The sequence below is a fragment of the Chamaea fasciata genome, unplaced genomic scaffold, assembly GCF_029207755.1.
Source record: "Chamaea fasciata isolate MVZ Bird 193981 ecotype frontalis unplaced genomic scaffold, bChaFas1.0.hap1 SCAF_14, whole genome shotgun sequence".
NCBI lineage: Eukaryota > Metazoa > Chordata > Aves > Passeriformes > Sylviidae > Chamaea > Chamaea fasciata.
This window is the reverse complement of record NW_027094099.1, coordinates 974,564-989,980: the sequence shown is the minus strand read 5'-3', so window position 1 is coordinate 989,980 and position 15,417 is coordinate 974,564. Positions and strand designations below refer to the sequence as shown.

The 15,417-nt window shown below is 40.5% G+C and overlaps 1 protein-coding gene across 2 annotated transcripts in view; it reads left to right on the top strand.

Annotated features, from left to right (window-relative positions):
* The window catches only part of SCAPER (S-phase cyclin A associated protein in the ER), a 140,358-nt gene that overhangs the window by 95,885 nt on the left and 29,056 nt on the right, over positions 1–15,417 (top strand). For both annotated transcript variants that reach the window (XM_066196170.1, XM_066196171.1), the window contains 3 exons: positions 2,465–2,588; positions 8,318–8,547; positions 12,179–12,334. In XM_066196170.1, the coding sequence (XP_066052267.1) occupies positions 2,465–2,588; positions 8,318–8,547; positions 12,179–12,334 (510 nt within the window). The remainder of the gene's footprint in view (positions 1–2,464; positions 2,589–8,317; positions 8,548–12,178; positions 12,335–15,417) is intronic.

Below are 15,417 nucleotides of genomic sequence, written 5' to 3'. Positions count from 1 at the left end.
TAGTTGTGCTGTCTCTAATCTGCCATTTAACACTGCCAACCACCTGGGGACACTTCTGTGCTGACACTCCTGGTGCTGAGCTCCAGTGGGGCCGTGGAGTCGAGGCAAAGCTTCAGCGCGTGCCGTGATCAGAATGCGTTCAGACGAGCTGCTGTTAGCAAGCTTATGGTATCAATTAAATGAACCCTCTTTATTGTTGTGAAAAATTAATTTGACATCCATTTGCTTCCAGCACCTTTTCAAATGCATTATCAGAGTCTCTGGAAATGCCAGGACTCTTTGTGACGTGAGGTTCACTTGGGAAATACAAAAGCGTGATGCATTCTTACAGTGGAATTTGGTCTTTATTTAAAGTGGGAAGTTTTTGTGTTTTCAAGTGTAAAATAAACGATCCTCTTAGGAATTCGGAATCCCATATATCAAAAAGCATTTATTGCAGTGAATTAACTAAATCACCTCAGAACTCTGAAATGCTGTCAGAATTAACCTACAAGTTCATATTTGACACTTTGGGTGAATTATAATGTTTATATTTAAATAGAATTGATCTTTATTTTAGAATAGCTGATAAAATGACAGAAGCTGATTTAAAGCATCTTCTCAACAGAAAATAGAGACTGCCAATGTGGTTTCTTCTCTCTCCTCCTCTAAACATACCTACTCAAGGGAGTAATCTTCATGAAAGGTAGAAGGAGGTGCCTAATGAAAATATTTTTCAGCATTACTGAGAGAAGGGAACTAAACCCCTTATATAGTCAGGAGAGGAAGAGAGAATTGTGCTGCAAGACAGATTTGTAAAAATGCACGTGAAGCATGCTGCTTCAATTATCTCTAGGTGTTATCCTGGTAGGGTAAAAATTAAGTGAAGTAGGTGAAAGTTAACCTTTGGTCAATAAGTAATGATTTAATATTGTTTTCACATCATGTGAGCTGCAGATTGAAATTGATTTAATTAGGCAGTAGAGTAAAATTAATTACCAGTACAGTTAATATAACTGGTAATATGGTGATATTCAGAAAAGGAGAAGTATGAATGTTCATTCACTTCTTTTTTAAATTCTCCAGCTGGAGAGAAGACCATCCAGCCATACAAATGAAAAAAAAAATTTACTTCGCTTTTTCTGGCCTCTGAGCATTTCCAGCTTTCCTTTGCTTGAGAAATACAATGTGTGTATGTGAGAGGCTTCCATTTCAGTTCTGGGCAGCCAGGCTAAGTGACCAGATGCCTCAGCAATGAGCCCAGCGTCAGTAAAGCCACAGTCCTTATTGTGCAAATAATTTTGTTGTTTCAAAAAGCATTATAGGAGAAAGCTAAAGTGTAGAACTCAGCTCCAGAAGTATGTTGGATTAGTCTGCAGCTTGTTCTGGTAAATACCAGCTTTGATGATTTCAGTGCAGTAACTTGGTGTCTGTTGCAGTCCCACTTTTGTACGACCTTTCAGCAGTGCTCGTAATTTATTTTCTTCTTTGGAGCTTATTTGAACTTAGTCACATTTTTTCACATGTTGAGAAAAACTCAACAAACTAAAAGTTCTTCTTATTTTGGTTTATTTTAGAGAAACAACTTGAACGTCTAACCATCTGTATTTATCATTGGATATATTTATGATGCATTTGTGTTGTGTGTCTGTGTGTGTGAATTAATAGTGGTGGCTTTTGTAGTAAGCAAAGCTCAAGAAACAAACTTTTTGTTTATTCTGAAATAGGGTTCTCTTTGGTAAGATTAATCTTTGTGAGAATATTCTGTAGGACTGGTCTCAGCTTCACTGCAAGGCCTGTTTTGAGAAGAACACTTGAACTGGCACGGATGGAAATCACTGCCTGTGGTGCAGAGGGCAGTTGTACATGTGCTTGTGTTTGTGTTGTTCCCATTGCAGAGCTGTCCCCTCTCCCCCAGCCCCAGGGGGGCTCCCCCAGAGCTGCACATCAGCCCTGCAGGCCCTGTGAGCAGTGGGTGACAATGTGGCAACCAGAACCTCTGGCACAGCCCTTTCTCCTGCTGGCCTTCGGTTCCTTGGTCATCCCTGTGCTGGGCACAGGCACTGCCGGCAGCTCCTCTCTAAAGCTGGCCCTGCTCTCCTGGCAGTTGCTGTCCAATACTTCCCACAGGGCTTGAGGGTCCTGCCAGGAAAGAGTTCAGTGTGTGCTAGAGCTGTAAGCCACACACAGGGATTTATTACCTGTCCAGGTGATGAAAGTGGCTGATATTCTGGATCTGCTTTGGTCAGAGTTCTGAATACAGGAGAGTCCAGGACCCATAGAGTGTGTGGCTTCTGAAAAGTATGGCTTTACTTTCTTGAGGTTAATTAATTCCATTGAAGGTGTTAGTTCTGTTTGGAGTCCCAAGTTGAAGAAAATGAATGTGGATTCCTGCAGACTTGCTTTCTGATGTGCTGCCGTTTGTTTGCTTTTAATTTACTGAAGAAAGTAAAATTCTAATTTTTCTTCCCTTCTGATATTTTAGGTCGCTGTGTAGTACAGTAAATGTTTACAGCCTCACCTGCAGCAACTGCATAGAAAACTGCACCTATGTTCTCTTTAGTAATAAGATCACTTTTCTGATGGACCTGTTGATACACCAGTTTACGGTAAGTAAAATACCTTTTTTAATTTAGAAATTTTCGCATGCTTCACAAACATGTTAAAGAATTTAGAGTATAAGAATGCCAGGAGGTAAATAAGAATAAAGGCTTGAAAGAATAAAATAAATTTGTTGTTTGTATTTGGTGGCTGTATCTACTATAGTCTATAGAAATTGATGGATTTGCTTCTACTATAACTTCTGCCAAAGCATGTGTACCAGGAACTCTGTGAGTGGGTATTGTTCTATCTTCAGCATTTTCTGAGGTTGTTTTCTTTAATTCACCCTATGGGAATATTTAAAGTATAGACTATAATGAGTTGTCTCTGTGTGTTTGATTCTTACTCGTTTCAGTGTCAGGAATCTAAGTCAGGTCAATACATTGCCAGGGTGATTTGCTGAAGTGCTTAAATAGGACTCTTTAGTGATGAAAGTTTTAATTTTCCAATGTTTCATTTAATTTGAAATGTCATTAAATATTTTATTTGAAAACTCATTTTTAATTCATAGTGACCTGCTCATCATAAGATATTTAGTCCTGGTTTTCTACTTATAAATCGTGTGTATGTATTTTCATGAGCCAAGCAGTTTGTTAATTGAAAAGTTATGTACATACTTTTAATAATTTAAGCGACGCTGTTAGAATCAACAAGCCACAGGACTGTTGACGAACACTTGAGAAAGACAGTCCGAGTTCTTTGACACAAAGAAAAGCCAAACGCAACCTGTGCGCTGTGCTGTGAGCAGCTGCCGGCCTTGCCCCCGCGGATCTCTCCAAGAGGATTGCAGGTATTAGGTTTCAGCGCTCAGTGAAAGGTGCACGGGGCAGCGCTGGCTCTGCTCTGCGGGGCAGGCTCGGGGGAATTACCCTCGGGGAAATCCTCCTGCACCTCCCCGGTGACAAGGCTCACCCTGCTGCCAGAGCCCTGCCCCAGCTCCCCGGAGCTGTCATTTCCTGAAGGAACACAGAGGGGATTTCTTAGGCAGAGCTGGCCACCTAGAGCTCAGAGATACTGCAGAGGGAAAATTTACTGCACTTAGAGCTCCTTTCAGTCTGTTGCCAAATGCTACCCATGAACTGCAGCAAAACTGTAATTAAAGCTTAATGTTTCCCATGATCCACAGTGGACTTTTCTTTCCTATACAGAAAGTCTCTTATGTTCTTTTCGTGCAGAATTGGCCCTTAAACTGGGATATCTTCATAGTTTCATGAAGTGCATATTTGAGTACAAAAAACCCAAAAACAGTGCTGCTTTTCTAACCCAGATTTTTCTCTCTTCAAAATATAATAAATCAGATCAAGTTTGAATTTTTCTTTTTTTTTAAAACAAAAAAAAATGTACGAACTGAGAGCAGCTCCGTATACCAAAATAGTAAAATATACCCCCCGAGACTTTGAACTGCCTCCACTTTTCCTGGTTGGATGAGCTGTGTGATGCAGCCTTTGCCCATGTCATGTGTATTTCCACTTACTGTTGGAAAATAAACCCCAAAGTAATACGAGGAGTAATAAATGTGAATATATATTTGCAAGGTTTTAACAAATTATTAAACAAGTACACCAATATTTGCTGAACACAGAAACAGTACTGTTTGGAGAAGCATTTCAATATATTCTTGAATACATCCAGTATGAATCCTGTTTCCAACCGGTTTCTTGTGGCTTTAGTTTTGGTTTGGGTTTTTTTTTTTGTGTGGTGTGTGTGTGTGACATCCAGCCTGTTCAGGTTAATAGTTCGTAGTGTCCTGTTTAGACCTTTCTTTACCTCCTGCTTAAAGGGGCTGGTAGGAAACCTTCTGTAGCCTGAATTACCCTGTTACCTTCCTCAGCCTCCTTAGCTCAGGTAATGCCTAAATCAGTGTCTGTTGAGGGCAGCAGGGGTGTTCCCTCATTTCCACGATTAATGGATCAAACCTTCCCACCTGCATTCATACAGCTCTTGTGCTGGAGTTGGTGCTTCATCTGTTTACTGCCGTCTCTGCTCTGCTTTGTCTGCTGTAGCCAAAAGATAGTTGCAGAATGATTGTAGCCTTTCTAGTTGTCTGTTTTGGAAGGTTTCATGGCAACAAACTGGAATAATTAATGGAACTATAAGCATGTAAGGATCGGTTCATATTTTGGGGGTTTTATTTCCAGTCCAGTGACAGCTGTCAGGTACTTTCCCCAAAGATGTCTGAGAAGCCACACACCTAAACCTTGTCTGTGTGATATCATGACAGATCACTGTGATTATTTTAAGGCAATCTTTCAGTGTGTAGTATCTAAAAATTCTAAGTGAGACATCATTAGTGAATGTGCAATGAACAGTAGGTGAAGTAGCCATCAAACAAATGTAGGGATCAAAACCCAGTTGCTGGTTACCTTTTTCTTCTCCAAAATACAGTGCTTAAGTTTGAATCGTATTTTAGGTAAGTGGCCCATGAAATTTTACTGGGTTTAAGTTAATCTGGCTATGTAACCACACGAAAGTAATTTTTCTCCTCCACTTCTTGCCTGGAACGTGATGCCATTTAATTTGGGTTCTTCAGAATGACAGTATACATCCTATTGCAGTTTCTTCACCATTTGTGGTCAGTTTTTTAATCTTCTGTGCTTCATCAAATAAGGCGGCTCCATGTTAGCACTGATGGTGGCAGGAACTGTGAAATCCAAGGCACATCTGTGCTGCTGGGCTCTTCTAGTCCAGTTTGAAATTACATCTGTCTCCACAGGGTTCAGCTGTGTGGCACGGACAGTTCCCTCAGTCCCTAATAACAAGCCCATGTGGAGAGCAGTAAATCCTGAAAACAGGGCTGGAGTAGAAGAGGCAAAGTGTTTAGGGGTAGGGAATTTAAAATTGAAACCTTCACCTGCACCATCTCAAGCCCCATGCACTTCCTGAGCCATTTCCATTTCATTGGTTCACTAGTTACTACATAGAAAGTCTGACATCCTGCTGAGCCTTCTGAGATGTATTCTTCGAGTGTTTTTGAGGCAAGGCCATTGACGAAACATGCAAAAAGCACAAAATCACTAATGGTAATGGGAGAATGGTATGAAATAATTGACCAAATGAAGGGAAATTGTGTGCTTCTAAAGGTCTGAAGTCTTTCTGTTTAGGTTTACCGACTCTACATTTAAAATTCTTCATGGCTGTGGAGGACTATGTCTTTTATGAAATGAAAATATGAATGAGTCGTCGGTGCTGGACCTCTGCATTGCTAACTGGAATTTGTTTGGTGTTTTTTGTGAGCACGGAAGGAGAATGTGCTCTGTTCTGCAGAGGTATTTTGGTGACATGAGTCAGAACAGAGGAGCATTTTCAGCTTTATTAAATGTGTGCCTAAGTGCTTTACTGGATTGGGGCCATATTGTGCAGCATCTTACAGGATTAAGCCCAAGATGCTGGGCAGAGCTGAAGAGCTTATGGCAGCTCTGCACAAGCATGGGAACCCCTGCACAGAGGGAGTTCTCTAAGGAATAGCTTATCACTTGTATGGAGACTGCACCAGAGCTGAGAGTCAGGTCACCAGAATGTTCCGATTCAAAAACCGACTTAAAGAAGGTGGCAGTCTTGATCAGGCCCAGCAAAGTCAGCCATCAGAAAAGCTAAGGTAGCACTGAGATGCTGGATTTGTCAGGTATTTGAAGAGTAGTTACACATTTACTGATTTTCCATTGTGATTTAAAAATGTTTTATAGCAGTTACTCAACAAATGAGTTGAAGTGTGTAATCACACCTGTAGATTTGTGTCCTATGAGCTGTTAAACCTGTTAAACCTCCAGAACGTGGAATGTTGTTAAATTTACCCATCCAAAGCCCATGTTCAACACAGTTTCTCTGAATATCATTAACTCCTTGTGTAATTAACACAAAGAAATCAGAGCTTGAAAGCTTTCATAATTACACTATTAAATCTTAAGATTTCCCAGCCCCTTGCTTGATATAATAATCAACAAGCAAGCACCCCAATTAATTTTGCTTCTGCAAGCACGCCAATTAATTTTGAACATAAATCTCGACACACTTTCACAGTATCCCATTAATCACTTCTTCGGTAAAAGAGCTGATCTGTTGTCGCTCATTTGAGTTAGTATAAAAGGAAACTCTTCAAGGAATTAAGTTCAAATTTACCCGTTTTCTGTCAAACAGTATTTCCTTCTATCTCTTGTTTGACATAACACTGTGTAAAAACCCACATTTGTTCTCACTTTATATTAATTAACACACACACGTTTTCCTAAAAAACTGAACATGAAAAATAAGCTCTGCAATAAATGACTCTAATAAGTGCCAGATCTATTTATTTTACAAATTAGGAAGAGCAGTTTATTTTAAAGCATGAACATTTATAGCTAAGGCCTATATACTTAGAATATATATTTCTCCTATGTACTTTGAACTGGAAGACAAAAACAGACATTATCCACTTACAGTGCTGTTCAGTACAGCAAACCAAAGGCTCTGCTGCAAGGTATTATTAAATCTTTTAAGAAATAGCACATATAATTTTTTATCTAAGGCAAAAAAAAGCAATAAGTAGCATTTGTTAGCAATTTTTAAAACTTAATGTTCCAAGCACAAAGTCGCCACATTTAAGTTGATTTACACATTGTAAAGCTCAATCCATCTGTTGCAGTGAGCAATTGGTATCATTAAGCATGAATTATTTTAGTCAACAAATGTTACTGGAGCAACGTAGTATTGTTTTTCCTATTGAACTTGAATAAGCAGCTAAAGACTTCTCACTTGCTCTCTTGGCTCAGCACCAGAAACAGACCATTACAATGAGTTTTAAGTACCAGCACAAGGCTCAGAGCTAATGAATAATAAAGAAATGTGCATGTTGTTCTTTGTCACCAAGTGTTACCAAATCCCTTCTGATACCTATACAGGAGGAATGCTTTTCCCCAGCCTGGCTTGCGTATACTGAGTGTCAATGATTTTAACCTGGTAGGGAAACGACATTTCAGCCCATATTGATCCCTAATGCCTGTGTCAGCCCTCAGGCCATGGCAGAGCAGAGGCTCCACAGAAGGATGTGGGGCTTGGCCCAGCAGCATCAGCCATGGGGATGTTCCAGGAGCCCCGAGCCCTGAGTGCTGCCAGTGTCTGCCTCCAACACTGCAGGACTTCACACACACTCCACTTACTGTTGGATTGTAATCGGGCAGGATTTCAGATGGATAGATTACCTTGGACTGCAGAAATGGAAAAGTTAAATGAATTTTTTAAAAATTATACTTTCCATGAGGATTTCCTTCCCGATCTGTATCCTGCATATAGATTTGTCTTCAGATTTAGATGTTGTACCGCTCAACTGCACCTTTTTAGGACAGGGCTGTAGTAAATGATTTAGAAAAATGAGATTCCTCTGAGGTCTGCTCAGAGAGAACTGGGTGTTGTGCTTCTGACATGATTGACAAGTGGGTGACCTCTGATGGACAAGTGCGGTGGTCACTGGTGATGTTTAATGCATAAGAACACAATCATACTAATGACATGCTCTGCTGCTCTCAGGCTTCCTTGGTTCTCAGACGCTGCTTTCTTTTGGCTTGATTTATTCTGGTCCAGCTTGGATTATGTGTTTTATTTTACCTTGTACCTGAAATGGTTTAATGGCATCAGCGCTGCTAGAATGTTACTTTATTATTACTTCTGGTGTAGGCCTATGCAAATCTGTAAATGTTTCTCTATAAACTTTGGTTGGTTTTACTGAATTCTGGTTGTTTGTGGTTTTTTTCTCTTTACTTAGGTTAATGTTCCAGATGACCATAATGCTACTGCAGGCAGAAGTGTAAATAAGCAGGTGTTTGAAGGTTTAACAACAGGACTTCTGAGGGTAACTGCTGTGATTTTCAGATGTCTCATCTCCAGCTTCCCAGATGGAAACAACCACTCTACTGCGCTGAAGATATTACAGGAAGTGAAGAGTAAATCCTCACAAGTGGAAGCCTTCAGCAGCAGAGTCCAAGACCTAATCAGGTTTTTAAAAAAATAATGAAACTTTTTAAAGTATTCTTTATGAGAGAGAAACCAAAATGCATTGATTTAAGAGAGGGAAAACTGCTTTAACCTTAATGTAGTGAGAATAGTTAGTGTGGGTATTCAAGAAGACTGTTGAAATACTATATTCTCAATCAAAAATGCTCTTCAAAAAACTGCAGACAAAGAAATGCAGAAACCCAAGACTCTTTTATTTTTGGACTTGTTCTTTGTGTCCTTTCCATTAATCTTCTCTCCCGATTACCCAGGAGCCAGCTTCCATATATTTTTATCTCAGTTCTCTCTGCCAGTCATGTGTGCCCGTTTCCTGTGGTCTCTCATGTCATGCATGCATTCATGTAAGCTTGTCATAAAGTATGCATTTCCTATTATAAAAATCACCCAGTCATTCCTAGAATCTTATCTTACCATGTAGCTGCATTTTAATAGCTGAACCTAAATACATTAGTACATACATAATTAATACTTATTTTAAATATATGAAATGAATATGTATCCAGCAGTATTTTAGACTTCCTAAAAGTATACAAAGTTTCACTGGCAACCTATATAAATAGTTATCAATAAATGATCATATAAATAGTTACCAGTGTGTCTTCAGCCCTCTGAAGAAATGAAATTCTTTACATGCTAGTGAAAACATGCCACAGTGAGCCTTCAGACATTTCAAAGTCTGGTATGATGCTGATGGAGACAAAGAGGACATCTGGAGGAGGCAAGCAAAACAAGTGGTTGTCATAGATACCAGTGACCTCTAAAACTTCCGTGTTCTCATGTAACTCTCCTTCTCCCCAAACAGGTTTTGATAGAGCGTGAAATTTCAGGATGTTGTATTCTGCCCATTTATGAATGGGAGGGTGGGAGGTCTGTGCTGAACAGACATCTGACACTGACTGGGCTCAGCACAGGCAGACCCTCAAGATAAGGAGAGACATGAGAATCCAAGCATGTCCCTCACCTGAGGCACTTTAGGGGATCTGGTTATAAATGGGGAATGAAAGGCATGATGACAAGGTAATGGTGCAATTAGGAAAAAAAGAGAGAGGGCATTTTAAACCAGTCAAAAACAGACAAATTCTGTCATTAATGAGAATCTTTCACCTCCAGGTCATTGTATCGTATGTCATGGGGAGTTGATTAAGTGAGAGTTTTAGGAAGATGGGGGACGAAAGAGGAATGCTGAAATTATTTTTTTTTTCTATTTGAGACTACTAGACCCGATGCATAAACACCAATTATCTGTGTGCTGTCTGGGTATCTAAAAGGTAGCCAGGTTATTTCAACTGTGCTCCTGTGGGTAAAAAGAGATGGAGGCAGTAGATTAGAGAGCTTTGACATTCCACTTGTCTGTGTGCTCAATTCCTTAAGGAAAGGAGTGCTCCATGCATCTTCCTGTTGTCTCCGGATGCCAGTGAAGAATAGTCCCAGCAGACTGAAAGCTCTCATCCATTTCCTCTCTGCCAGAGGAGCAGCTGCTTTGTGCCCAGGTGTGGGTGGAAAGGAGGGGGACAGTGGACACAGCTTGCTGGTGTCATGCTGTGGAGATGCTGCTAGGGAAGAGAATGTTGATGACAAAGGTTGTGCCTTTTTGTGAGCCACCATCTATCAGTATTAGCTCTATTTTATTTAGTTCTTCCTCTCCTCTCCTATTTCTCGGAGCTGTTTCCAGCACTCAGCATTTCTCGGTGACTGTGATGTATCTAACACCCAGCCATGTTCCTGGAATCATTCCACTAATGCAGGAGAACTTGTTTATCACCTGTGTGATCAGGTGGATTGCTTAGATCAAAATCTGCAAGAAACTTAACGCTAGTAGCCTTTCATGTTGCTGAATAGAACAGACAAATCTACCTGCACTATGAGTGTGCAATTAATAACCTTTGTGCATCTTCAAGTGTTCTTAACTGCTGTACTTCAGCATCTTTAAAACTCTGCACTTCGACTTCTTGCTTTATATCCACTTTATTCTTAATTCCTTCACTTCTTCCAAAAGCTTTGTGTCAGTAGGGTGGACATTGGCAGAGGGTCTGACTTCTAACCCTGAGGAGAAATCTGTCTTTGATCAACAACAGTATCTGAAAAGGACGAGGTTTCCTTCCCTAATGTCAGAACCCCTGTTCTTTCAAAATCAGACTTTAGGGCATATTGTGAGGGAATAGTGACTTTAAATAAACAATTGTACTTCTGTAAACTTTTGTGGGAAGCATTATCTAATCAGTAGACTTTATTTACTAGAATCAGTATTATTTAATAATGTTCCCTAGTTAGGGTAGTCTAGTCAGGGTGTAAACTTAAAGCCAATGGTGTTCCCTTGTCGAGGAGCCTCTGTTCCAGGAACCATCTCTGCCAAATGGACTTGAGGAGCAGCAGTGGGACAGTGATCTCAGGGACAGGGGGTTGGCATAGACAGTCAGGGTAGGAACAGTGAATCATTTGTTGGTGACTGAAGGCAGTTGCTTCCCTGTGTCTTTTAAGTGAGGTGGGGGCACAGCATAAAACAGCAGTTCTTCTGATTTTGACAAATGATTTCTCCCACTTTGTAAGAGTGGAGGAAAAGACAAAATTAGAGGGGAAAGAAAGGGAGGTGACTGCAGTGGGACCTTGGTGTCCACAAAGAGAGCTGATCTCACCTAAGTGAGCAGAATGTGATTATTGAGATGGGCTGAAGTCTGAGAAGCTGGATGGTTGTGGTAGAATAGGAAAGTAGGTGAAGTGAGGTGATATCAGTGAAGTGACATGGAAAAAATATATCTGTGCACTGTTTAAGTGGAGTTGATAATGAGCAAAGCATGAGAAAACCTGCTGTGGACAGAGAGGTCTTGGTACAAGGGTGCAGAGCAGATTTTTTTGGTGTGTGTTTTCCAAGCTATTAGAAATTCAAAGAAGGAACTTCAGCAGTGGTGATCTGAAGATCAGCAATGATGATCTGGTCAATCAGAAAATAAAATGAAAGGAGTTTTCAGTTTAAAAAAAAAAAGGTCACCACATGGTTTTCTGTATATTGAATTTGAGTCCTGAAGAGGTTTTTTGATCCTGTACTGATCCTTCTGTACTGATGATAGAAGGTTGTTAGTATTCTAGTAGTCCCTGAGATGTTGCAAATGTATTTATAAGAAGGGAACAAAGCCCAACAGTTGGGCAGTGGTTGCTCTGATGTATGTATTGCTATAAAACGTTATCTGGGTAACATCATTGTCTTCTTGAGTTAGTGTGTTCTACAGAGTTTACCTCTTCATGCTAAAAAGAAATTGTGCCGTTGCAGAGCTATCAAGATTATTATAAATCATCTAACTATGGCAAAATTCCATTGTCCTTCTAGCAGTATGCTAAAATAAACATTTACACTCATCTTTCTTGTACAGTATAATACAGATTATCCTACAACTGACAGATCTCGTAACAAAAACTACTGATAGTCACAGAGAGCCAGATCTGAAGTTACTGTAACTGGAATTGTTTTACTGAACCCTTTCAGAAAGAGTATTTAAGTAATCACAACCTGCTTCTTGAGTGGTTTGATAGCAGAGAAGCAAAAATTACTTCTTTTGCAACAGTTTTGGTAACTGTTGTGGAACTGTTTTTTGTAATACACTTTTTCCTCTGTTTGTAGTTACGTGGTGAACATAGGATTGGTGGACAAGCTGTGTTGCTGTTTCCTGTCTGTCCAAGGCCCTGTTGATGAGAACCCCAAAACAGCCACTTTCCTACAGAATGCCACGGCAGTGCTGCATGGGATTTGCCAGCTGTGTTTCGCTGTCAGTGGAAGGTGAGTGTGCCCTGGCTCTGCCAGCTCAAAACATGTTGGTCAGGCAGTGTGAGGCTGAGGCTGCCAGCCACAACTGCCCCACTGTGGGACAGACAGGGGCAGAAACAGCGCTGGTGATTTCCTCTGCTCACCCTCTCACCAGCAAACTCTAGTGGGTTACCTGCACCAAGCTTGATTCTTGTAAGTCGTTTATCAGAATTGCAAACTTTACCTCCTTTACTCATCGTTCCACACAGCCTTTTATCATTGATAGTTTCAAGTGTCCAGTCTCAAGGACTTCAACAGGTATTTTATTATCAGCTAAAATCAACTCTTAATTGATTTGTCTCTATGGTTTGTCTCTAGAGCAGCCTAATTCAGCTCTTGTTCTTTAAAATACCACTGTCAGTGAGATAATTCTATTCTCCATAAAGAAAACTCTTGCTGGATTTGTCAGGGAATTTTCTAATGCAAAATGCTTGTTGTAGTAACCTAACCAAAGTTGTGGGAAGTGTGCATGAGCTGTGTGCCTGCCAACAAACCTGGACTTCTGTGGTGTGCAGTGCAGAACAGCCTGACACTCGTGAGAGTCAAGATTTCAGAGCTTTGGGCTGCACTTACTGGAGCCTACCACACCGTTACTGTTACACACTTCAGGAAAAATCAAGGCTGGCAGAACTTTACAATGCATTCCTGAAAGGTAAAATGATGCTAGGGTTGAAAAACTAGAGTTAATAAAACATGGGATAAGAAACAAAGCTGTAGGTAAGAGCTGTTGCTGGTAGCCAAGGACACAGACACATGGAAAAAGAACTGCAAGAAATATGAGCCCAAAGAGACCATCCCAACTTACTGAAATTTCCCTTTCTGAAAGCTGCCAACTTGGCATTTTAAATTCCAGCCGAGCACTGCCAGAAGTCAAATACTCACTAAATAAAATAATAAAAAAATCACCCTTCTGTTAGTGAAATAATAGTTCTAGCTCAGAGTGAGTAATACAATATTTGCAGTTTCTGTAGCAGGCACACACTTCACCAAAATATTAGAGATCTTTGCACCCCAGAATAGTACAGCACTGCACAAGCACATCCATCAAGAACATCTGTTCCTTGTAGCACCAGAATAATTTTGGGGGAGATGAGTGTTTTTCTTCACAGTTGCACCAAGAAGTGTCTGATCCTGCCACCTCCATAAACAGCAATGCTCTGGGTTTTATCCAAAGGTGCTGATTGTTCGTGTATGCCAGGTGAGATTGTTCATTTGAGCATGAAAAGCAAGGAGAGGAAAGAACTTGGAGATTTCAAAACTGTTGTTTTTCAGATCAAAAGCTTTGATGTAACTGATTAGAAGGGCAGTTTAAATCACATGTCTTTCATCACCTGAGCCCACTCTCATTTAAGCGGTGAATGCAGCGTGTAATTCTGTCGTGTTGCAGAAGTCCTCAGTGTTGGAGGTGATTTAAATGGAAGAAGGTACTGCCAAACACAGATTAAGGTGGCAGAAACAGAGCTCAAATTTATTGAATCCTTAAATGTGTCACACTACAGTAATACATGATGTGTGACACCTGATCTGCAGCGCAAAAGGCAGCCCCTCTGTGAGGAGCACAGATGCCTCTTTCGTTCCTGGTGAATGGTGGTGGAGGCAATGCAGCCTTTCCAGTCAGCTTTTCTCATTCTCCAGCTCACTTGACCCAGCCTTGAGCACCAAAGCAGCCTGCCCGTTGGCACCCCTGTCCATCCCAGTCACCAGCCACTCTGCTTAGCCAAGGTCTGAGCCTGTGACTGAGGTTTGAGAGGCCCAGGAACTGTTTCAAGTGCTCTGACACTCTAGCATGAAAAGAAGTTTTGCCAAATTAATGGCAGGCTTTGGCCATTGTTGCAAGAATGATTTTGAAATGTTCTTTCCATATATCCTCCTATGTGAGATGGTTCCAGGGTGGAAACTTCTTTATGCTCCTTGGTGGTATTCAGGGGATGGGCATAGACCATCAATCTGGTTTTTTTGGTAGAACTTTTTCAGGCTGTTATCTGTCACATAGAAAGTTGTTGTTCCATACTGAATTCATGAGAGTCCTTTCATGGAGTGCTGTCTGGTCTGTGTGCAGGTCTCACACACAGCACTGAGTGGGAAGCTGACACAGGACGGTAAATATTGGGTGGGGTGCCAGGACCACCTCAGGGCTCAAACCAGCCCAGCACAACAGGGAAGTCCTGCATGAGCTGGGGGATCTTCCTCCTGTGCCTTCAGATCCCAGCACGTTGTTGGGAGCTGTACTGCAGCTGTGATCTGCCTATCTCCAGAGGGCCAAAAGTTCTTGTTTAGAACTCATGTTTTAAACAATTAAAAGATCCCGTCCGGTGGGTACAAAATATGTTGGGCCATTTCTGGAGCTCTGAGGGAGGAAGTGCTGTCAATCTAGGCTTTCCTGCCTTCCTCAAAAGTACATCTCATAAAACTCCACATTCAGCAGAATATTTCTAAACCAAGCTCAGAATGGATACCCAGTATGTATTTGGACAGTTATTTCATGGAAATAATTCTGTAGGCAGTGAAGAGATCTCAGTCGAGTCCCGCTCTGCACGTACCTCTACGTCAGGCAGGGTGTCACAACAATAATGATTATTTCAGAATGTCCTCAAATTATTATATGTATATAAATTATCTGTTAAATGAGGCCTATGGTTGATATAATGTGGATGGTAAAATTTTAAGACATGAATGAAGAAAAGACTTCTTTTATTACTCTGGTAGACTTGTAGGGGGAAAAAAAAAAAAGTCCAAAATCATGGAGTTAGAGACATTAAAGAAAAGTCTTACTAATGTAGAAACATAAATTGGAGGATTTTCAATTTTAAAATCATAAAATGTAATTGAAATAAGGGAATCTATTCTGAACATATGTTGTAAACATAGCCTATTATAAGAGGGTTTTTCTTTCCATTAATGATCCAGGTCTTTAAAAAAGATTTAACTTTAATATTGATCTTACTTTTCAAATTATCATTTTTGATACTGGCTAATAAATGCTTGATTGATTCTTTTAATTGAAATTTTGCTGTGGATGGAATAGCACATTTTCCAAACACTGTGGAATACATATA